This window comes from Hippocampus bargibanti, linkage group LG10 (assembly GCF_051943395.1).
Source record: "Hippocampus bargibanti isolate YZ-2025 linkage group LG10, ASM5194339v1, whole genome shotgun sequence".
NCBI lineage: Eukaryota > Metazoa > Chordata > Actinopteri > Syngnathiformes > Syngnathidae > Hippocampus > Hippocampus bargibanti.
Genome location: NC_142743.1, coordinates 7646763 through 7671182, shown reverse-complemented (window position 1 = coordinate 7671182; position 24420 = coordinate 7646763). Strand labels below are relative to the sequence as shown.

At 40.2% G+C, this 24420-nt stretch overlaps 1 protein-coding gene across 1 annotated transcript in view; it reads left to right on the top strand.

Annotated features, from left to right (window-relative positions):
• usp43a (ubiquitin specific peptidase 43a) overlaps positions 1-24420 on the top strand; it is a 106421-nt gene that overhangs the window by 62608 nt on the left and 19393 nt on the right. The window contains exons 5-11 of the mRNA XM_089005920.1: positions 1427-1562; positions 3105-3249; positions 7832-7988; positions 8454-8565; positions 10994-11097; positions 17099-17176; positions 18112-18241. Coding sequence (XP_088862046.1) covers positions 1427-1562; positions 3105-3249; positions 7832-7988; positions 8454-8565; positions 10994-11097; positions 17099-17176; positions 18112-18241 — 862 coding nt within the window. The remainder of the gene's footprint in view (positions 1-1426; positions 1563-3104; positions 3250-7831; positions 7989-8453; positions 8566-10993; positions 11098-17098; positions 17177-18111; positions 18242-24420) is intronic.

Here is a 24420-nt window from a genome sequence, read left to right as displayed (position 1 = left end):
ATGATCGGAATGGAAAAAATACAAAGTAGCAAAAGAATACCAAAAGTAAAAGCCCGCCAAGGTTAAACAAACACGTACACGATGCATGCTGCAACCAAGCAGCAAACAAACAATGGACCGGCACCGGATGGTCGTGCCGGGAGTTCTTTTAAATGTCAATGATTAAACGACCAACACCTGCGAGGCTGCAGGCAGGGCTGACGTCGCTACCCGCTGGTCGCCAATCTGATCGGGACGACCAGCACCTGTGAGGTGTAGGCGGGGGCGACAGCGCCCCCCGTTGGTCGTCAACCAGATCATGACAGCTACACTGTGCAAGACACGGAAGCTGTGACCAACGGTGAGCCCGATACAGATTTCGATAATGGTGGTACTGTATATAAATCCCTAAGTAAATATCGATTCAGCTTGAACTGCTTTTGTATCGATATAAACAGAGCAAAATGGCCGGCGGGAGATGTAAAAGGACACCGTAGTGACCGGATTATCATAATAACCATGTATCGTACTAAACGGAACTAATTATACATAAAAAGACTAGAAGTTTGCCGGGAAATGAAAATAGTATCGTAATAAGCAGTACTATCAATATAACCGCTGTCGATATAACGAGACTTTCCTGTATTGTATTGTATTTTGTACAGCTGCCCCCATTTGAAACTCTGATAACTCCAGACTCATATAACTTAGAAATTAACTCTTTTTTCTGATGAAAGAATAAAGTCTACGGTTTCTTACGCTGTATTGAATGTTTATGTAGTCCTAAAATTGGATATTCTGTGGGTCTTGGAATTTGAGTGACAATGACAAAAACGACAAAAATCAATGAGTTTAAGATTGAATGACTGTCTGTCTTTTGTGTTGACATTAACATTATCTGTTCTTTCGTTATTTTTTTGTTGACTTCAGGATGACGCCGCGTGAGTGGCTGACTTTACAGCAGCTCCTGTATTTTGTTTTTCTACTTATTTTCTTTCATCTTCTTTTTATAACTTTGCCACTGTAAAATGTAAATTTCTGCGTCACTGCATCTCATATGTTTTAAGCACAGGTGTCAAAGTCAAGGCCTGGGGTGCTAAATCTGACCCGTCACATCATTTTATTCGGCCCACAAAAGCAAATCAAGCACGTCAAGTGCCATGATGCTAAAGTCTGAACCAAAATTTCAAATTATGTAAACCACAATAACAGTCAATATTTTTTACTTAAAATTAGAAAAGTGGTTTGTTTTGTTCTGCGCTCTATATGTAATATGTGGAAGGGATTATACATTCAAATGGCTTCCTCCAATTCATAATGATCCCCCCTACCCCCACTCGAGAGGAAACAACAACTTACAATGTAGCCCGCGGCAAAAAAAATATTTTGACACCCTTGTTTTAAAAGAAACACGTTCAAGACGAGCAATCTTTCTCTATGTTTGCAGGCCAATGTGTGTGACGTTGGTATTCAGTACCAAGAGTCAGCGTTATCTCCGAGTGGGTCTTGCTGTGCCTCTCTTCGGTTCAATGTCCAGCTTGAGAGCCATGGTGGCAGAGGAAGGGGGCATCTCTGTAGAACAGGTACACTTTTTATTTTGTACACAGAACATTTTGGTTCAACTCCCAATTGTGTCATTGACGTTTCTTCTGAGGTGCCAATGTAATACAGTTTTGTGGTCATGTTGCTAGCAGACAATCTTGTAACAACCAATGAGCTAACTCGACCTCCCCCATGGCACCGACTCAAGCAGATGGACCAGTTAGAATGAAAAATGTGGACCTTCACTGGACCTCCAACGTGATTAATCAACAATTTGATTCCATTTGTTGTTGCGTCACATCATTTTTCTGCTTCGAAAATAATGATAAGGTACAGCTATTAGTGAAAAACGCAGCATTCACTGACAACTATTCGCATCGGGTACCAAGTCAGGATCAAAAATATCATCATGAAAATAGCGTTAGCGTTAAAATGTTCTGAATTCGGGACACTCCTTATTTTTAATATTTCTCGGTAAAAAAAACAAGTTAGCGTTAGTTTATGCATTTCAGTATCAAGGTAAACCTCTTTCATTTTCTCGCTCTAGAAGCACAATCGTCCGTAAAGGGTTAACATCTATTCACGGCCCGCCTGTAGTCGGCATCCGGCATTATTTGCTATCGCTTCAGCCCGACTGGAGGCGTGACTCGGGATACACGGAAGTAAAAACACAACGACTATAGTCGTTTGCCGGGAGGAATGAGTTAAAACTTGTTTGTATTTTTTTGGGGCGATTAGACGTCTTTATGTGTTTTAAGTTGTGAAAAATCAGGCAAGCAACTTTATGGCTGGGCCGGCACCTTTTCAGAGTTGTCTGCCCTGGTGTCCACTAACTTTTTGTCATGAGTTTCAGACACTGCTAAATGATATGGGTCTGGCGTTATATGAGCTTGAAATGAGGGCGGATCTACAAAATACAATACAGTACATATTGGTTTATATAGTGCTTTAACAACAGGTGAAGCTGGAACAAAGCGCTAACATGTAAAAAAGGGAAATGCTGCGCCCCTTGTGTAAAAGAAAAAAACATTGCCAGAGGCCATGGCCAGCACTTTATCGGCACCCAAGCATGAAAAAACAAAACCCGAACAAATTCCGGAGTGGCACGCTCCACGTCATATTTAAAATTCCTGAATAAATTTGTGAATGGCAGTGAATGAGTGAATCCATCCATTTTCCGTACCGCTTAGTCCTCATTGGGGTTGCGGGGAGGGGGGGGGGGTGCTGGAGATACGTCTCAGCTGTCTTTGGGCATGAGGCGGGGGGGACACTGAATTGGTTGCAGGGCACACAAAGACGTACAACAGTCACTCTCACACTCACACCTAGTGACAATTTGGAGTGTTCAATCTGCATGCATGTTTTTTGGAGTGTGGGTCCGGGGAGAACATGTAAACTCCACAGAGGGAGGCCGGACCGAGACGCAAACCGGCGACCTCTGCACTGTGAAGCCGGTGTGCTAACCACTCGACTACTGGGCCGACCTGAATGAGTTAATATAAGATAGAAGATGTAAGATGTCCAACTCTCGTTTTGCAAAGTTCAAATGAAGTGGTTGAAAAAGGAACCGGTGATTTTTGCAGGTCATCTTGGCCGAGTTGTACTCGACAGGATTCCAGCGTTCCTTCTCAGATGACGACGACCTGACAGCCATCGCTGACAGTGATGTCATCTACGCCTTTCAAGCGCCACCTTTGCATGGTCGCGGAGGCTCTGCGCCACACTCAGGTACACATTACAACAGGAGACGCATAGCGTCATTACGTCAACCCGGACTTCCCTTCATCATCCAAATGCTTCTCCTGTTTTCTCTCTCTCTCTCTCTCTCTCTCTCTCTCTCTCTCTCTCTCTCTCTCTCTCTCTCTCTCTCTCTCTCTCTCTCTCTCTCTCTCTCTCTCTCTCTCTCTCTCTCTCTCTCTCTCTCTCTCTCTCTCTCTCTCTCTCTCTCTCTCTCTCTCTCTCTCTCTCTCTCTGTCTGTCTCTCTCTCTCTCTCTTTGTTTTGTTGTTCTATCTCTTTCTCTCTCTCCCTTTCTCTCATTGTGTTTTTTTCTCTCACTCTTTTGTACTTTTTTTCTTGGTCTCTTGCTTTCTCGCTTGCTCTCTCATTTCTTGCTCTCTCTCTCTCTCTCTCTCTCTCTCTCTCTCTCTCTCTCTCTCTTTGTTTTGTTCTTTTATCTCTTTCTCTCTCTCTCTTTCTCTCGTGTGTTTCTTTCTCTCACTCTTTTGTACTTTCTTGCTCTCTTGCTTTCTCACTTGCTCTCTCATTTCTTGCTCTTTCTCTCTGTATCCCTCTCTCTTTGTTTTGTTCTTCTATCTCTTTCTCTCTCTCTCTTTCTCTTGTGTTTCTTTCTCTCACTCTTTTGTACTTTCTTTCTTGCTCTCTTGCTTTCTCACTTGCTCTCTCATTTCTTGCTCTTTCTCTCTGTATCTCTCTCTCTCTCTCTCTCTCTCTCTCTTTGTTTTGTTCTTCTATCTCTTTCTCTCTCTCTTTCTCTCGTGTTTCTTTCTCTCACTCTTTTGTACTTTTTTTCTTGGTCTCTTGCTTTCTCGCTTGCTCTCTCATTTCTTGCTCTCTCTCTCTCTCTCTCTCTTTGTTTTGTTCTTTTATCTCTTTCTCTCTCTCTCTTTCTCTCGTTGTGTTTCTTTCTCTCACTCTTTTGTACTTTCTTGCTCTCTTGCTTTCTCACTTGCTCTCTCATTTCTTGCTCTTTCTCTCTGTATCTCTCTCTCTCTTTGTTTTGTTCTTCTATCTCTTTCTCTCTCTCTTTCTCTCGTGTTTCTTTCTCTCACTCTTTTGTACTTTCTTTCTTGCTCTCTTGCTTTCTCGCTTGCTTTCTCGCTTGCTCTCTCATTTCTTTCTCTTTCTCTCTCTCTCTCTCTCTCTCTCTCTCTCTCTCTCTCTCTCTCTCTGTCTCTCTCTCTCATTATCTTTCTCTCTCCCTCTGTCACTCTCTCACTGTCTCTCTCTTGTTCTCTTTAGCTCTATGCTTTCTCTCTCTCTTTCTTTCTCTCCTTTTTTCATTCTCTCTCGCTCTCTCTTTCTCTCCTTTTTCATTCTCTCTTTCTTGCTGTCTCTCTCTTTCTCTCATTCTCTCTCTTTCATTCTTTCTCTATCTCTTGCTCTTTCTCTTGGTCTCTCTCTCTCTTTCTCGCTCTGTTTCTATCTTGCTCCGTCTCTTGTTCTTTTGCTCTCTTTCTCTCGTTCACTCTCTTTCTTTCATTCTTTCTCTATCTCTTGCTCCCTTGCTCTCTCTCTTGCTCTCTTTCTCTCTTTCTCCATCTGTTTCTCCTCTCTCTCTCTCTCTCTCTCTCTCTCTCTCTCTCTCTCTCTTTCTTATTTTGATTGACTGGCCTGACACATTCAGATTCATGAAATGCCCACCTGGGCAAGGAGCGTGACGACCCTGTGGGTTGAAGTGCCCTTCTTAAAATTAAACAAAAAAAAAATACAAAAGAAGGCGGACCGACACCCTCGTCTGCCAATCTCAAAAGAGGCACTCGAGATGTGTCAGCCACGACAGCCGCGAAAAATCCAGAGCCTTTCGGAGCAAGTCTCATCCACCCTGGTGGACATGCGACCAAGGAGCTTTTTTTAATGAATCACTCCGCCAACTTCAAACCTCGGAGAAATGAGAGCCCGCTTTTCCAAGTCCCCAGACTCTGCTTTGACCTCAAAAGGTGTGCCAATGGAACTCAGGAGGCTCTTCGGAGTATTCTCCCCCAACGACTGTTTGCACAACATGAAATAGATTCCTGGTACCTGTACAGTCATCGAAAAACTCATCTAATGATAGCAAGGAAAGCAGCATCTCTCAAAAGGCAATATTATGCAATTCATTTTCTAGGAAGCGTTTAAAGGCTTACATTTACTCGCCCGATGATTCAATTTCTGCCAGGCCGAAATAAATCTCAATAATTGGATTTAATAGACCTCAACATTCTTCCGATAAACACTCAGATTGCCATGAAATTACAAAATCACCTTCATGATAAAATTGAGACTTGATTTCCTCATGTTAGGTGGCTGAAAGTGATACCCCTCCCTACTCCGACATTTTTGTACGGAGGAGAAGACGTAACCGCGGTGACAAATGACACAAAAAAAGGAAGACAGCAAGACGGCCACATCTGGCTTCTTTCTTTGACCTCAATTCTCTCATCACAGTCAGCAGAAAGCCCAGGTGGTCTTTGGCCGCCGATGCTTGTTTACAGTCATGACCTGTAATTTATGCGGGTGGAAGGTCACAGTCGTCATGGGTATTTTTAGTCGGCGTGTACATTGTTAGTGACTGCGGGTCACTCGCGTGTTCTTCAATATTCAAAATACGGAGTTCTGAGAGTGTGGACGCATGAATGGTTGATTTTTCTTATTGGTCGGGGAAGTGTATGAAAAATTTTCAAGTACGTCAAGTCAACTGGGTGGAACAGGCTTAGCCAGTCACATTTTCCATTGGGCTGCTAAAATATTGTTTTGAATCCCAAAGTGAGTTAAGTCTTCCATCAATTAAAGACATGCAAGACCCAATTCTTAAAATGGCGGACTCGATTCTGACAAGTTATGTCACTCAAGTAAAAAGATTGTAAATAAATAGGGGTATCCTTCTTTTATCGTGAAGTCGCAGCACACTGGTTCTCCGATGAAATTGACCTCATCCTCACCTCCTACAAGCAGTAAGAGGAGGTGAGAATTGGCAGAAGTCTGGCATGTGTGACTTGGTACACCCCGTCATGCACAATCTATTACTGATGAACGTTCCATTTCAGGACTGCACCGAGGTGTTAGAAATGTATTTTGCAATATCAATAACACATGATTGTTCTTTGCCTGGTCTTCCAAACTGAACTCATCCAGGGATGGCTGCATGTGCATAAAGGTCATTTTTTCCATTATCCATTTGTCCGAATATACTGTGTGTGTGTATATATATATATATATATATATATATATATATATATATAAAATGTGTGTATATGTATATATATATTGTGATATCATGAGAGGCTAGCTCTCAGCGGGACGGGACAAGGAGTGCAATGGACGACAGGTTTGGATACAAACAAAAGGTTTTAATCAAGGGTTCCAGGGGGAATTCACAAGCAACAAAGGTTTGAATAGTGTCTCTTCCAATACTTATCAAAATAAAGTCTCTTCTGATACTTAAATCCAAATAGTCTCTTCTGCTCCTTAAATCCAAATAAAGTCTCTTCTGATACTTAAATCCAAATAAAGTCTCTTCTGAGGTAAAAACTGAAGACGGAGTTCTTTACAAGAGTCTCTAGGCCTCACCCCTCTTGACGTCCTCCTCATGTAGCCTAGCCACCTTAGCTAGGTTCAAATCCAGTGTCCAGTCGTGTGGTCCCAACTGGCAATGAGTTCCACGCAGCAATCAACTTCTCCACAGAGCACAGCAATCGAGCTTGTCTTTCCCCAAGCTCCACACTCAGAGGCTCTCTGCCTTAAGAGCCCTGCTTTCCAATCAAGCCCTGATCAGCTGCAGGTGTGTGGGTTTAATTGCTGCCTTCCACCAGGTGGGGCCAAGACTCTCTCTGGGTGGAGCCATCTTAGGGGGATGTATTTGCCCTCCAGGACACAGCCTCTCGTGACATCACTATGAGAGAATATATATATATATATATATATATATATATATATATATATATATATATATATATATATATATATATATATATATATATATATGTATATATATGTATGGATATGTATGTATATATATATGGATATGTATGTATATATATGTGTATATGTATGTATATATATGTGTATATGTGTGTTTTCATTTTTAAGTGGGTGTATTCAATATGGTTGCAGGTAATGAGCTGATTACCTGCGTGTCAAAATGTTTGTATGTTAACATTTTCGGTGTCTCTTGTAGAACTTAAGGCCTTAAACAGGAATTATATCATGAATTCATCCACTAAAGTTTTGTTTCTCTGAAAATAAGACTTTCCTCAAGCAATGAACCAATTTTCATCGCTGTGCGTATGAGGCGCATGTCAGCGTCTGTCGTAACAAATGTTCTTGTTCCAGGGAGTGGAACTTTAAGAGGACATTTTGCGCTGGCTATTGATGCGTAACTGAGAAACTTGACACATTCTACTCCTGACTGTCTGGATTCTTTGTTTTGTTGCACTTGTGCAGTCCAAGTGCCCGTAGCAAAAATCCTGCCAGACCCATATTTATGTATTGTCGAGCTTGGCCAGTCACCCCAATTATTTATGTATTGGTTATGCATGTAAACCTCATGACTCATCAACAAATTTGTTCTCCTCTGCTCTTCCATCCTCCAGGATATCACCACAGCCTCCCCAATTCCCCATACAGCTCTTCAGCTGCGAGGTTGCCATCATCCGGCACGTTATCCACAGAATACCTGAACCAGGGCGGCTCCTCCAAGGTTCTTCTCCTCATCTGCAACACGTCCGGATGTGCTCAGCAGGCTGTCAGGTGAGCTTTTTGAAAGCAAGTTGTCGTGACAACAAAGCGGCTTTTGTAGGAAATGGCAGAGATGTCATACTAAGCAAAGCTCTATGTCTGGTTTTTTTCTTCCTTGGCCATTTAAATTCAAAGTACTGTATACCTTTATTTCAGTTCCTAGCCACGACATATACGAGGATGGATCGTGTACACTTGATTGTCCTTTCAGGTCCATTCTATTTTCTTTTCGATTGTGGATGATGGATTTTACTTGTGTCACTTTCACTCATTCCGCTCACATCAATTGCTTGCGATGATGAGCTCATTCAGTACTCAGCATTCCTTGATAATGTTTACTCAATGCAGCATCGACTCTTCTGGCTGCTGAGTTTACTTGTCGGATCATGACATCAATCGACAGGTGTCGTTAGAGGTTTTTTGCTTTGACATGAGTTCTATATTCCTCATGTGCTCTTTTTTTTCTGCTCTTGTAAGGTTCGGTCCGCCATTTCTCATGCTAGAAGACAGGGGCATCTCTTGGGAGCAGCTACAGCAGAGGATTCTCACCAAGCTCTATTATCTGATGCTGAACAGATCTCAGGCTCAGGTAAATGCTATCAGCTCCAGGAGATAGTGATCCACGAGGATCACTGACGTCCGAAAATAAATGTGATGGGTTTTCAATTAGGGTGGACTGTTCCTTAACTTGAGTACAAATGTCCGTCCTTGATTTGTTTACTTGAAGAAAAATAGAATGTGGCTATCTAACAAAACAACAAAAAAATAAGACAACACAAAGTTTGGATGACAACAGTTTGACCCTGGCAGGATTCATTATTTTTACACTATTTCTTATATTACCTGTTTTTAATCAAATTAAAACTGCGGTCGATTTTCAGCTATTCAAAGGTGCCTTGCAAAAATAATTAGTTTGCATTAGAAAGTTGCTTTTAACTTCATTTAAACACAGAGTTAAAATTAAAACACTTTGATGGTCCAGAATAGTTCTAAATTATATTTTCTCATTGAGCATCTCTGTGGATTTTTAATTAATTTTCTTCTTTTTATAAACGACTAAACTGAACCAAACTCCTGAACAATGATTTACCACCCTCTGTGTGAATTATTGCATTGTTGACTTGTGAGCCTTTCTAATGCTTGGCATGTGGTCAGGGTGACTAATAGCTTCTGTCATTACATTCCTTTTATTATTCACTAAGCCTTCTCTTCTTATAAAATCAAAATTTATAAAATAGCCTTGCGTTTTAAACTACCCAATAATATAATCACACAAAAATCAAACGTGTGTGTTTTTATGTCATTATATACACTGCATATGCACTATTGTTGCGGTTTGGGCTCATCGCATTGGGAATTATGGTTGTCATCACATTGCTAATTTCAATCTCAATTTGCATTTCACTTGTTTTTTTTTCCCCTTCTGGAACAGTCTGGAATTGTTGAAGGGACTTCCGTTATGTTTTCTTCTTGTTTATGAGGTGTTGTGGCGCCACCTAGAGGTTTTCTCTGGTGCTACAACTTCAGGTTTTGGTTTGCCTTTGGAAATCCTCCTAACACAGAGGTCGGCAACCTTTATGACTCAAAGAGCCATTTGGACCCATTTCCCACAGAAAAGAAAACACTGGGAGCCACAAAATCCTTTTGACATTTAAAATGAAGACAACACTGCATCTTTTCATCATCGTTTTTTACCTTTATATATGCATAAACAAACTATAGTGTGTTGCATTTATGAATCAATGAACTGTTACAGAGAAGCGAAATTACATTTCTGCACGCAACAAAAACATTTTAAACTCCGAAAAAAAGACGTTCGGTTCAGGATTACTTTCAAATGTAATACACAATGTCTATTTGAAGAAAAACGAATATTTTCAAAATGGCAAATACAATATTTATCTCTTGTTTGATGTGATTTCTGCTCCTGCACCTCAGCGGACAGCCTCTGCACATCAGGGCTGTATGATCATCCACTTTATAAAATGATTTTTGCTCTGATCAGCCTTCCGCATCAGTTCCGAAACGGCTCTTTTTCTCTCATCTCCATCCGGATATTTTTGAGCAAAGGCTGTGTGTTTGTTCTGGAAATGTCTTGTGACATTTGACTTTTTGTTGTTTGCTAACGTCTCATTCTCGAATATGCCCACGTAACATTAAACGTTCTGTTTTCTCCAGACACTTTTCTTTTCTTAGATTTATCCATAGTTGGCCTACCTGGGGGTCGCAAAATTCAAGAAATCGTGCGCAATTTGGCGGTTGTGACCGGATATACGTCCACTGTCGATGGTTGTGACGTATATTATGAGCGACAAAAAATTGAATACGTTTTATTTTGTATTATTTATTTATAATCACCATAATCTTCAAATTTAGAGCCAAATAGTGAGACAGAAGAAGAGTGCACCCACCAATAAAATAAAATCAATATTTAAAGGTGAAATTGCTAACCCCATTCACTCTATTTATTGTGCCCACAGGTTCTCTTTGGTGCTGTTTTTTAATTAATATAAATATTATTAATATCTTAATGATTGTTCTGTTTTCTATATATCTATCATACAGTACTAGCTAACGTGCTAGCTAGTGTGATAGCTAGCGTGATAGATAGAGAGGGAGAGGGTGAGAGAGCCTGTGTTTCCTCGAGAAAGAATTGTGCCGCCTGTTGAAAAGAATATTGTGACAAAGTCTGTAAGAAAGATTCGGTAAGGATAGAGGAGAGAGACTTTTGGCAGTTTTTTTGGCAACATTTTTATCAACTTTGAGAAGTGCTGTGTTGTTGAATGTCAGAAAGCCCCAATCTATGGTCTAAATCACAAGTGCCCAACTCAAACAATCTTGTCAATGGTTGAAAGTAATCTTCTCAAAATTTCAACTTGAAAAAAAATTGGCAGGTTGGGCACCTTTTGTCAGCTCCGCGGCATTTCAATGATTACTTTTCAAAAGGGGTCTGCCAATGGCAGTCCTAACTGTACATGTTATTTCAGCCGCACTAACGACTATGTCTCCGATTGCAGAACACCAGGGTGCTGTTTAAGATCAGAGTGGTGGGAGGCTCGGCATCCTACAGCTATCTTTCACCTCAAGACAGCAGACCGCTGCACCACCCTGCTGTTGAGCGGTATGCCACGACGACAGCATTTTTTAATGGATCACAGAGAGCTGTCAATGAATCGAGCATGATGTTTTCATTAAAAAAAAAAACATGCCTAACCTTAGAATGACAAAGTGCATTTGCTAACCACTCAGTTTACTTAAGACGCCTGTGAAAACAAAAGAACGTTGACAGTTTGTATCCTGTGACTGTAAAGTGACCTTGAGGATTTTGAAAGGCGCTTATAAATGAAATGTATTATTATTATTATTATTTGTTTTAATCTCGATAATCAAAGCGATTTGGTTCGTTTTAATCTTGATAATCAGAGCTATTCTTTTGGTTTGAATCATTTTAATCTCCATAATCGGACTGATTCGATTCATTTTAATCTCCATAATCAGAGCAATTCGGTTCGTTGTAATCATTTTAATCTCCATAAACGGAGCAATTTGGTTCGTTTTAATCATTTTAATCTCCATAATCATGGCGATTCTGTACGTTTTAATCGTTTTAATCTTGATAATCGGAGCGATTTGGTTTGTTTTAATCATTTTAATATCAATAATCAGAGCGATTCGGTTCACTTGAATTATTTGAATATCCATAATCGGAGCAATTCGGTACGTTTTGGATTGGATTGGATTGGATTGGATTTGCCTTTATTAGTCTCACAGTGGAGAAAATTACATTTCACAGCAGCAAAGTTATGAAAGGAATGAAAGTAGAAAAACAAAATACATGAGCTGCTGGAAAGGCAGCCACTCTTGGGGCGCCGTCTTGAAGTCAAAAGAACAAAAAAAAAAACTAAATAACAAATAACATTTAATCATTTTAATCTCGATAATTGGAGCGATTCAGTTCATTTTTATCGTTTTAATAACGATAATCGGAAATATTCAGTTCATTTTTATCGTTTAATCTCAATCGGAGTAATTCAGTTCATTTTAATCGTTTTAGTCTCGATAATCTGGGCGATTCGGTTCGTTTTTATTGTTTAATCTCGATCGGAGTGATTCAGTTCGTTTTAGTCTCGATAATCTGAGCGATTCGGTTCGTTTTAATAATTTTAAACTCCATAATCATCGCGATTTGGTTCATTTGAATCATTTTAATCTCCTTAATCGGAGCGATTCGGTACGTTTTAATCTCGATAATTGGAGCGATTCGGTTCGTTTTTATCGTTTTAATCTCGATAATCAGAGTGATTCGGTTCATTTTAATTGTTTTAGTCTGGATAATCAGAGATTAGGTTTGTTTGAATGTATTATTATTATTATTATTAATTTAATCTCCATAATCTGAGCGATTCGGTATGTTTTAATCTCGATAATCTAAGCAATTCAGTTTGTTTTAATCATTTTAATATTGATAATCGGAACGATTCGGTTCATTTTTGTCGTTTTAATCTCGATAACCGGAGTGATTCAGTTCATTGTAATCTTTTTAGTCTCGATAATCAGAGCGATTCAATTCGTTTTAATCCTTTTAATCTTGATAATCGGCGAGATTCAATTTGTTTTAATCATTTTAATCTCAAAAATTGTAATGATTCTGTTTGTTTTAATCTAAAAATATGTATGCTTTTAAAATTATTTAGTTTAATTTTTTTTCTTGTTTGTGTTTTTATGCTACTCTCATTATGAAAAGCTCAATCATATTAACAAAAACAAACAAATTTCACACAATCCACACGTACGTTTGTAATGACAGCATTATGTGGACTTCACAGTTTCTGTTTTGATGACTCAGCAATGATGTCATTGTTGCAACAGCGGAGCTGCATGACAAGTGGCTAATGGTGCCAACTGTAATTAAAGTGTAACAGCATGAGATTGCATTGAATAAGGGAATGAAAAAAGGTGTATTCATTTCTAATTCAAAAGCAGTGGTGAGAATTTAAAATGCAAACAAATATACACGTTGGGCACTTGATTGGGTAAGGTGAATTGAGGAGTTTCATTTGTGGCATATGACAGGTGCAAAACAACGCCAATAACGTGTAAATGAACCGTGGCCCTTTTTACATAATCTACGTTTTGTATGGAGGCAGATTGACCACTCCAAATTGTCCCTAGGTGTGAGAGCGGCTGTTGTATGTCTCACTGGATCTAAGTGCCTCCATGATGAGCTCAAACTTATGCTGTGACTGTAAAGTGTCCTTGAGAGTTTTGAAAGGCGCTTGCTTTTAAAGGACAACCGACGTCCCCGGACAAGTTGTGTCCATAAACAGGTTCTATAGCTCCTGCGGATGGCAGACTGTTCCTAAGCACTCTATCTAGTGCCACCCCCACAATTTTTTTCCCCGTCATTTTCAGTTCAGACCATCGGTCATCATTCGCATACCGTCGGGTAGAAAATAACATGGCAACAGTTCTCGCAAACCTGCTGAAAAGGTTGATCAAAAGACATCTGGTCAGCAAAAGAAGCTGTAATCAAAGCCTCCCTACGAGCAGCATGGGGACACGTTTATTTTATCAATATGAATTTTTGCCCTGCATTAAATCTTTTTGAAGTGAATGAAAGGTTACTTTCCAAAAGAGCTTTGCTGCACATTGGCTTTTGCAAAATCTTGAAAGAAGGCTGCGGGATATTAGCATCACAAGAGAGCACATTGAGTACTGTATAATTGCATATAAGTCACATTGCAAACTGACTTCCATCCAATAATTATCAAGAGCAGCTCCGAACGGTTTACATTGACAATTTGCCACTCTGGGAAACTTTATACTTTTTAATGGTGCTGAAACATGACACAAAATGTTAGCGTTTGCTAGATCTTACAAGCATGGGGAGATTTTAAGCACCGGGGCATGAAAGGACATTCTGAAGTGAATGTACAAGCAAGGGAGGTTTTTTTTTTCAAAGAGAATGTGTCGCAGTTAAAAAAAAAAAAAAAGAGGTAACACTTTTTGGACTAAGCCAATTTACAGGAAGACTGAGAAACATTCTTAATATCAACTCACTGGATCTAAGTGCCTCCATGATGAGCTCAAATTTATGCTGTGACTGTAAAGTGTCCTTGAGAGTTTTGAAAGGCGCTTGCTTTTAAAGGACAACCGACGTCCCCGGACAAGTTGTGTCCATAATTTGTAAAATCACTTCAAATGACTTCTACTGAGCGTATTTTAATAAGATTCCACCGCATATAGCTATATTTTACGTTTTAAGACTCGCGCTGAACATTCAGGAAGTCTTGTTTTTGAGTTGGTGACGAGTCCTCAAGTGACGTCAGAAAAGGACCGCCTGCTGACCGTGAAAAGGACGCATTGTCGTATTGTCCTTCCATCACGTCAATGTATTTTGCTGTAGATGTTTGGTCTGGGGGGCGGCCCGGTAGTTGAGTGGTTAGCACAACGGCTTCACAGTGCAGAGGTCGCCGGTTCGCGTCCCGGTCCGGCCTCCCTGTGTGGAGTTTGCATGTTCTCCCCGGACCCGCGTGGGCTTTCTCCGGGTCCTCCGGTTTCCTCCCACATTCCAAAAACATGCACGGCAGGCAGATTGACCACTCCAAATTGTCCCTAGGTGTGAGTGTGAGAGTGACTGTTGTTCGTCTTTGTGTGCCTTGCGATTGGCTGGCAACCAATTCAGGGTGTCCCCCGCCTCGTGCCCAAAGACAGCTGAGATAGGCTCCAGCACCCCCTGCGACCCGAATGAGGAAATAAGCGGTACGGAAAATGGATGGATGGATGGATGTTTGGTCTGGGGACCTCGTGTTGCACCCAAAAGCCGCCATAGGGCGACCAAGGGCCATTTAAGAATTTATCAGCCTGTGGAAACGGAGGTGGCCACAGGATGTCTCTTTTTTTTGTGAGAGATTTTCCCCCAATGTTGCCTCAAAATGGCCCAAATACATTCTTTAATCGATTGCAAACATGTATGCTTTGCTCTTCAGAGCTATTTGAATCATATTCATAACTGGATGTGTAACAAGAAAGCATATTCTCCGAATCTGAAGCCATTGTTTTGATTCTCCAGCAATGCAAGACGTCTTGGCGTCACGTCACAAAATGGGGGCGGGACTTTCTGAAAATGCACAATTTGCAGCTCAATTTTTTGCAGATTTTGGACATTTTAAGTCATTTTTATTGGTGTTTTGCCTTTGACTAAAAATATCATACTGCGTGTTTTGGGTATTTTAGATGCTAGAAAACGTTTTTCTGGTGTCAGTTAAAAAACAAAAAAGTGACGTCGGTTGTCCTTTAAAAGAAATGTAAGATCTCAAGATTTTGGGCTCAAACGGGTCTCCTAATTTGAGATATTAACTCAAATGCGACATTACTTGGTCAGTCAAATTATTATTTTTTTTAATAAATGTTTTTGTGTTTTAAATCCAAAATCCTATGAGGTCTTGAAGCGTATTACACACAGCAAGTTTTTCTTCGCCTGGTGTAAGGAACGCCGACGTGCTTTTGAGAAAATGGCAACCTAAAACAGTTTAGCGATGATGATTAACGATGATGATTGTATGATCCGTGGATGTGAAATATAATTTTAATATCACACAAATAAATGGGGGAGGAGGAGCTGGAGGCTTTCAGGCCCTTATTTTGAAGAGGTTTTTACTTGATATCGTCAATGGTTGTGTGTACGTTAGTTCGGTTTTATAATTCAACAGAAACTAATTCCCGTGACGTCTGTGTAAGCTCTCAGTTGTACAGGAGTGGTCCATCGATGAGAAGGTTTCGCTGACGAAGCCTCTTGGATAGGAGGCGAAACGTCCAAAACCTTCAAATTTGTACAGATGACGACTGAAGAAACCTTCTCATCGATAATTCCTGTGACCTGAAGATTAGCTGTTGCTGTAAACATTCAGCCGGGGATCTCAGGTTGCCTCAATCACAATTGAACAAGATAAGCAAATATTTAACAAGACGGATCGTCTGCAAGAAGTTGAAATGTTGCTGAATTCTGACACGGTGTATTTTCTCCCTGATATTAAAACTCACTTGCTCTACTTTGTAAATGTAACACACATCGGAACGACTCAGCATTAGACTCGTGGAAATGTAGTTTATTCACAGTTAAAAGAGAAGGTTTTTTTCTCTCCTTTTTTATACCATTGCAAATGAAAATTTCATTTGGAACCGCAGTACAAGGTGCTCCTGAGTAACGAACGCGGCAAGCAGAAGATGAGGTGCGCTATGGAAGTTCACAGGTTATACGCAATGTATCCCGGAGCGAGTGGTTGTGGAGATGGAGAGAGAGTGGGGGGGAGAAAGAGAGTGAGTGATAGAAAAAAGAGAGAGATAGAGAGAAAGAGATGAAGGAAAGATGGAAAGATTGAAAGAATGAAGGAAAGAAGAAAAGATTGAAAGAAGGAAGGAACGAGAGAAAGACGGAAGGATTGAAAGAAAGATTGAAAGAAGGAAGGGAGGAAGTGGAACAAGAAGTAGAGAGGGAAGGAAGATGGAAAGAAAGGTGGAAAGAATTGAAAGATTGAAAGGAAAGATTGAAAGGAGCGAAGGAAGGAAAGATTGAAAGAAGGAAGGGAGGGAACGATAGAAAGGAGGAAAGGAAGGAAAGATGGAAGGAAGGGAGGAAAGAAAGAATGAAAGTAGGAAGGAAAGAGGGTAAGACAGAAGGAAGGAAAGATGGAAAGAAGGGAGGAAAGAGAGAGTAAAGAAAACCTTTATATTCATCTTTTCATCAATATTCTACTGCTCGTGTTCATACTGACATTCACACCATTGCATAGTGACGTCTTCAATGAGTGTTTAACAACAACAAATGCCATTTTCCAACGTGTCAGAGAGCGGGAGGAGAAGTCTCAGGAAACCGACACATCCTTGGAGGAAAAATATACATTGAAAGATCCGAATCGTGATTGGCCAGCGAAGAATTCATTATCCATGTCACGTAGATAGAAACCTCAATTTTCCCATACTCAACCTCCGCCTCACCCCCCAAAAAAGTACACTCATTCTCACCCACAGACACGACTTCTAAATCACAGCACATTTGCTACATTCAAGTTTGTTGTTGCCTCTTTTCACCTCATGTTATTTGTACTCTGTTGCCATTTTAGAGCGCTGAAATTTTGCGGCCCCGGGGGACCTCCACATGTGAAGGTTGTCATCGAGTGGGATTACAAGCTTAAAGACTGGTAAGCACCATGACCGGAAAGTAAAGCGGGATGCTTAAAGGGCAATCGACGTCATTTTTTTTGTTTGTTTTTTAACTGACATCAGAAAAACGTTTTATGAATACCCTAAACACGCAGTATGATATTTTTATTCAAATGCAAAACACCAATAAAAATAACTTAAAGTGTCCAAAATCCGCAAAAAAATTGAGCTGCGAATTGGGCATTTTCAGAAAGTTCCGCCCCCAGTTCGTGTCGTCACGCCAAGACGTCTTGCATTGCTGGAGAATAAAAACAATGGCTTCAGATTCGGATAATATGCTTTCTTGTTACACATCCAGTTATGAATATGATTCAAATAGTCCTGAAGAGGAAAGCATACATGTTTGCGATCCCTTCAAGAATTTATTCCGTGTCATTTTGAGGCAAACGGGCGGGGGGGAATGTCTAAACCAAAAAGAGGAAAGAAAATGGCCACCGAGCTGTGAGGAATGAAACAGCCCGTTTCCACAGGCTGATACAGTCCTTCCATGGAGCTTGGACTCCCTCTGCTGGCGGCTTTTGGATGTAACACAAGGGTTTTAAAAAAACAGTACAGCAAAATACATTGACGTGATGGAAAGACGCTACAATGCGTCTTTTTTACGGTCAGGAGGCGGTCCTTTTCTGACGTCACGTACGGACTCGTCACCAACTCAAAAACAAGACTTCCTGAATGTTCAGCCCGAGTCTTAAAACGTAAAATATAGCTATATGCGGTGGAATCTTATTGAAATACGCCCAGTAGAAGTCATTTGAAGCCATTTTACAAATTATGGACACAACTTGTCCGGAGACGTCGGTTGTCCTTTAAACCTGCCGTAGCTCATATCCACCTATGTTTTTGTTACCCGTTTCTCTCTTTGCCTGCCTGAGAGATAAATGACAAGGGTGACAACTCAACTCGTCTGCTCCAGTCTGTTTGGCAGCATCCAGGAGGAAGTGGTTCAAGATGCCGAAAGTGTGCGCAACCAACAGCAGCAGCACCTTCAGCAACATAGCTGCACTCTGGATCAGTGTTTCCAGCTGTATACCAAAGAAGAGCAGGTGAGCTCCAACACGTTCAATGTTTTTTAGTGTGGTTGGCTTCCTTGATGGAAACAAGCGTGTCATCGTTTTGACGGCTTTTGTTGGCCTCTCTTTACCATGAAATAAGTAGCTAAAGGGAGATAATGGGAGTTTTTGTTGTCCCAAAAGAATTGCATTTGGTGACTCACAGCCCCAATACACAAAGCAATTAATAATAATATGAATAATACATTTCATTTATAAGCGCCTTTCAAAACTCTCAAGGACACTTTACAGTCACAGGATATTTTTTCTGTGGGTGAGCAGCGGCAGGCACACACACCAGCGTTTACTCAACCCGGAAGTAACATCAAGTAAAATAACAAAAACTAAACTAAAGAACAAATAATATGACAATTAAACACTGCATTAACTCATTCACAAATGTATTTGAGAATTGAAAATATGATGTAGAGCGCCATTCCCGAATGTGTTCGTTTTTTTGTTTTTCATGCTTGGGTGCCATCGTCTCTGGCAATGTTTTTTTTTTCTTTTCCACATGGGGGCAACATTTCCCTTTTTTCCATGTTAGCAATTTGTTCCAGCTTCAGCTGTTGTTAATGCGCTATATAAACCAATATGTATGTATTACATTGTATTTTGGACAGCCGCCCTCATTTCAAGCTCGTATAACGCCAGCCCCATATAATTTAGGAATTAACTAATGACGTTTGAGATTCTGCATACAGTATTCCGTATTGCATTTTTAATGTTTAATTTTTTATTTATATTGAATTTATATTATGTATATTTTATATTATTATGTTTTAGTTTTTTTATTATTTTTATTTTTTTATTATTATTTAGTATTTTTTTTATTCTTAATGTTGTTTTTTTTTTTTTTCTTATTGTTATTTTTATATTTTATTTATTATTTTAGTATTTTATTATTTAATTTAATTTTATTATGTATTATGTATTCATTTCTTTGTTTATTTCTTTAGTTCTTTATTTCTTTGTTTACTTATTTATTTACTTGTTTATTAATTAATTAATTATTTTGTTTGTTTATTTGTTTGGAGGGAATCAAACGCATTCTGCATTGAACAAGGAAATAGGGCTGAACTACCAATTTTTCCAAACACTTCCTAATTTGGGTATTATTTTCTTGATTAGTTGGGAAAAACATGACTTTTCAACTCACAGGTACATTTAAAATTAGAAATATACAGTGATGATGATGACGATGATGATGACATTATGCAGTGACATATGAGTGCTGGCTCTCATTTGCGCCCTACTTGTGCATTTTTGTTTGATCCGCAACGTTGCAGCACTTATTCCAAAATTGGTTTGTAGTTTTGTCATTGCTGAGAATGGGAGATTTCGTTTCACTGAATCTGCTTAATCTTCTTCCCATCTCATGCTCCTGACCTTTCTGAGTTGTCTCTTCCCTTTGACGAGAAAATAAAATAAAGTCCCGCGTGAATTAATTATATTACATTTTATTTCTTATAAGATTTTTTTTAACTTTGAACTGAAACGTTACACTTTTTTTAAGATGATTAATATTTTTCCTCCGCATTTACCAGAGCTCTATCCTAAATTCTAATGGTAAATTTTGTAACATATGAACGTTTAACGGCAATAATACAGTAACATTAAATTATGCAAACTGTTCAGTGCATTCGACTGTGTGACCATATGGTGTTGAAATGACATTTCAAGGTTCATTGGAGACATTTTTTTACTTGACTAAAAGAATCAATTTAAAAGCCAAGGACACCCACTGGCATTCAGCAAAAGCAACAGTTAGGGTTAAAGCCTCTACAACGGCTGCAGAATTATTCTTGTCTTCGTTTTTTTCGCTGTGTCTAAGATCCAGAGATACATGATCAAAACAAGTCATCCTCTGGGTTGAATAGAGGTAAAAGTCTTCTGGAGAACAATGGAGATAATTAGATGCAATCATGTCAAGCTTGTATTTTGAGAGAGAAAAAAATCCATTACATGGAACAAAGTTCGGGTGGTGGGGACTATTTTTTTCCCCTGCTCAACGCAAATGACGGGCCATACGCATCCCTTGGAGAACTGATTAGAATGACAACCTGTGGAGTGCTGACGGCAAACGTCCTGGAACACAGACAGGGTGGGGGGCCGAAAATCGTCTGCTAGGCAGTCATTTTTCAGGGACGAATGACGACCCCGGTCAGCAATTTCCTCTGCAGCGACCATCACTGTCTGTTGGTGACTCATTTTTTTTGCTTGCCAGTTACGTTTGTAGTCTTCAAGTACTTTTGAGCTGGACGTCTCACATTTGAAGAACATCCAGGCGCTTTTTCATTCACTGCCATTAACCTGCCATTATTCGGGTTTTATTTTTTCATGCATTTTGGGTGCCAATAATGCGCTGGCCATGGCCTCTGGCAATATTTATTTTCCATAAGGGGACAGCATTCGCCTTTTTCACATGTTAGCGCTTTGTTCCATGTTCAGCTTTTGTTAAAGCGCTATAAACTAATATGGATGTATTGCATTGTATTTTGGATAGCCACCCACATTTCAAGCTCATAACTCCAAACTCATATCATTTCGGAATTAACTCTTTTTTTCTAATGAAAGAAGAGAGGCTAAGGTTTCTTACGCTGTATTGGATGTTTATGTCGTCCAAAAACTCAATCTTCTCTGGGTCCTGGAATTTGAGTGACAATGACAAAAACCCTGGCACTGCAGCAGTGGACACATTTTTGCACATGTCTGGCAGTGAATGAGTAAACATGCCTTCGACCAGAAATTATCCAAAATCCGGCCCGGGGGCCAAATGTAGCTCGTGGTCAGTTTTCACCTGGTCTGCAGCCTCCGTCTTGTAATCAGTAATGTCTGGCCTTTATGTAGAATTAATACATTGGGCAGTAGCGATGTGAGCTGTGTGTGCTAGGTGCTGCCATCTCGAGGCTCAATTGGAACATCAAAGTATTATATGAGCACCGGTGTATAGGGCGCACCCCCAATGAATGGTGTATTTTCAAACTGTTTCCATATACAGTGGTACCTCGGTTCTCGAACGCCTCACTGTTCGAACAAATCGGTGTTCGAACAAAATATTCGAGATATTCTTGCTTCGCCGTTCAAACATCAATCAGTATTCGAACGCCTATATGACGCGTGAGTGCATACGCGAGGGTGGGGAGCTGAGCGGAGCACGGGTGTATCGCTCTGTTCGTGATCAACTGTTGTCGCTAGCAGAGGTGCTGCGTTTTGCTCTAGCGTTTAATATAGGTGTACGAAGAGTTTTAGCCCCTAATCATGCCTCCAAAGAAAGTGCTGCTTAAAGTGACAAAAGAAAAGTAGTGCGTACAACTATTGCATTTAAGAAAGAAATAATCGCAAAATATGAAGGAGGTGTGCGAGTGTCTGATCTGGCGAGGGCACACAGCATGGCAAAATCTACGATCAGTACGATATTAAAGAATAAGGAGGCTGTGAAATCTAGTGATGTGACTGTGGGTGTGAGAGCAAGTGTCATTAGATAGATATTTTAAGAGAAAAGAACATCTTGTAGCCGAGTCATCCGTAGCTGTCACGTTCCGAGCGAGAGTGACAGCAGCTGACTGTCACTCTGACTGTCGGAACGTAGTGGAATGTTTGGGATCCCAAAGCAGACACGTACTACCCAAGCAGGATGTTTATTCACAAATAAAAGAAAACACAGCGAGTAAGAAGGCAGGGGGTGATCCGACCCACTTACTACGCCAAAAAGCAAATGGCACACGAGGGTGCAAAATTACGCAATCCCGGAAGATGACATAAATTTACGGGACGTGGGGAAAATATCTCGGACCGGATACACTCGCGCATCGAAGGAAGAGTCCAGCACGGTGGCGACTTGAGTCAATCATCCGGCATTGGCGAGGTGATCGCAAACCGTATAAATGCCCCGTGTCCAGGATTAGAGAATGACAGCGGGTGGAGAACGGCCGGGAGAGGCAGCCCCGCCCCCCGGCTGTCAACTCGCAAGTGACAGGAGCAAAGAGTTTGGTGTTCGAAGAAATCGCTTTTCGAACAGGGTCCTGGATCGAATTATGGTCGAGAACCGAGGTACCACTATATACATATACATATACATATACATATACATATACATATACATATACATATACATATACATATACCTTATTTTTCGGATTATAAATTGCAGGTTTTTTCATAGTTTGGTCGGGGGTGCGATTTATAAATCGGAGGGACTTATATATGCTTTTTTTTATTACTGTATATCATTTCACATGTTATTTTCACATTAAACCGCAAGAGCGCGCTCTAGGCCTGTGCTGGTATTGTGGTGTTGAAACATCTGTGAGCCGTCAAAATCTGTGAGCGCAGAGACAGTAAACTTCACATTTCTATAACAGGTGTGACAGGGAAATCTGTGACCCGTCAGAATCTGGAGGGTCAGATGTTTCTGTAACACCTGTTATTTATAAACACAACTGAGAAGGGCTGAATAAAAATGGCCCTGAAAAGAAAGTCATATTCTGCAGCTTACAAGCTGCAGATAGTGAAATATGCAGCCGAAAACGGCAATCGAGCAGCAGAAAGAAAGTTTGGAGTGAGCGAAAAACTTGTAAGGTTCTGGCGAAAAGCGGAGGTTACACTTAGTGAAATGAAGAAGACAAAAAAAGCTAATCGCGGGCGAAAAGCTAGGTGGCCGCAGTTGGAGGAACGAGTTCACGCATCGGTGCTTCACGGCAACCGGGAGAATGCGCCATGCAACTTTCCTGGAAGTCATTGAATGAATCGACAAAGCATGGGCTTCAGTGAAAACCGAAACCATCCTGTCGGGATTCAGAAAGGCTGGAATAATTGGAACTGCAACTGACGATGAGTCTGATGTAAGCGACGTCGTAGAGGAAGTGGCGCCTTGTCTACCTGCCGAGTTGGGGGAGTTATTTAAAAGTGACACAGAGGATGAAGATTTCCTTGGATTTGGTGATTTGGAGTAAAACCTGATATTTTGGTAAACTTGTTAGCATGTTCTTTGTGATAGAGTTATCTGAATAACTCTTGTAAAAGACCGTTCTGGGTTACCAAAAAGGAGGTGTGTCCATCGGAGTTGCGTAGAGCGAGAGCTGCGGTGTTATGTTGGAAAAAAAAGAAGTCAAACGGAGCCTGATGTTCTCTACTTTATTTTAATTTAATTAATTTATTTTAAATTGCTTTTCAAGATGACATATATGTTGTTTGGTGTTGGATTTTATCAAATAAATTTTCCCCAAAAATGCGACTTATCCTCCAGTGCGACCTATATATGTTTTTTTCTTCTTAATTATGCATTTTTTGGCTGGTGCGACCTATAATCCGGAGCGATTTATAATCCGAAAAATACGGTACATATACGTAAAGCTTTTTGGATGAGGAGCGAAACATCCGACACCTTCAAAGAAGTACAGATGACGGCTGAAGAAACCTTTTCAGCGATTTTGTATTTTGCTTTTTGGGTGGGTTAAAATGTGTACCCACTTTCCCCTGCTAAAAAAATCCATACATGACTTCATATTACAATGATTAATTGAACGTGCAGAAACACCTTATATGATTCTCACCCGTGACTCGAAGGCTGGCCGACTTGTTATCTGAGCCGCTATCACTCATCACCATGCATGAGTAGTTGCCATGGTTGCCAAGAAAAGCATAGATAAAACATTCCACTGTTCTCAAAATCTTTATTTTTAACACACAAAATTAATACATGAATACATGAATTAATTACATGAAAAAATGAATAAAAAATACATTAACCCGTAATAATAAATAAAATAATTATAATGATCATAAGGCAGATACAGATGACTGAGAAAACCACAGGAAAACTAATTATTTTAATAAAGTTTCAAATGTATGTATTAACAGTTCTTTAACCTTGTGCTTTCTTAACATCTTAAAATATTGAACATGAACTGTACTAAACATGTCTTCTCTTGCCTACTTGTTCAGCTTCACACACAAGTTTCATTCGTATCAATCATGCGGGCCGCACTAACATTAATCTTTCATATCAAGGTGGGCCGCAAAATATACTTTCGGGGGCCGCAGTTGGCCTGCGGGCCTCGAGTTTGATACCACTGCAATACAGACATATTGGTTTATTTTTGCGCTTTAACAACAGCAACACAGCCCTAACACGGGAAAAAAAGAAAACGCTGACCCCTTCTGGATTATAA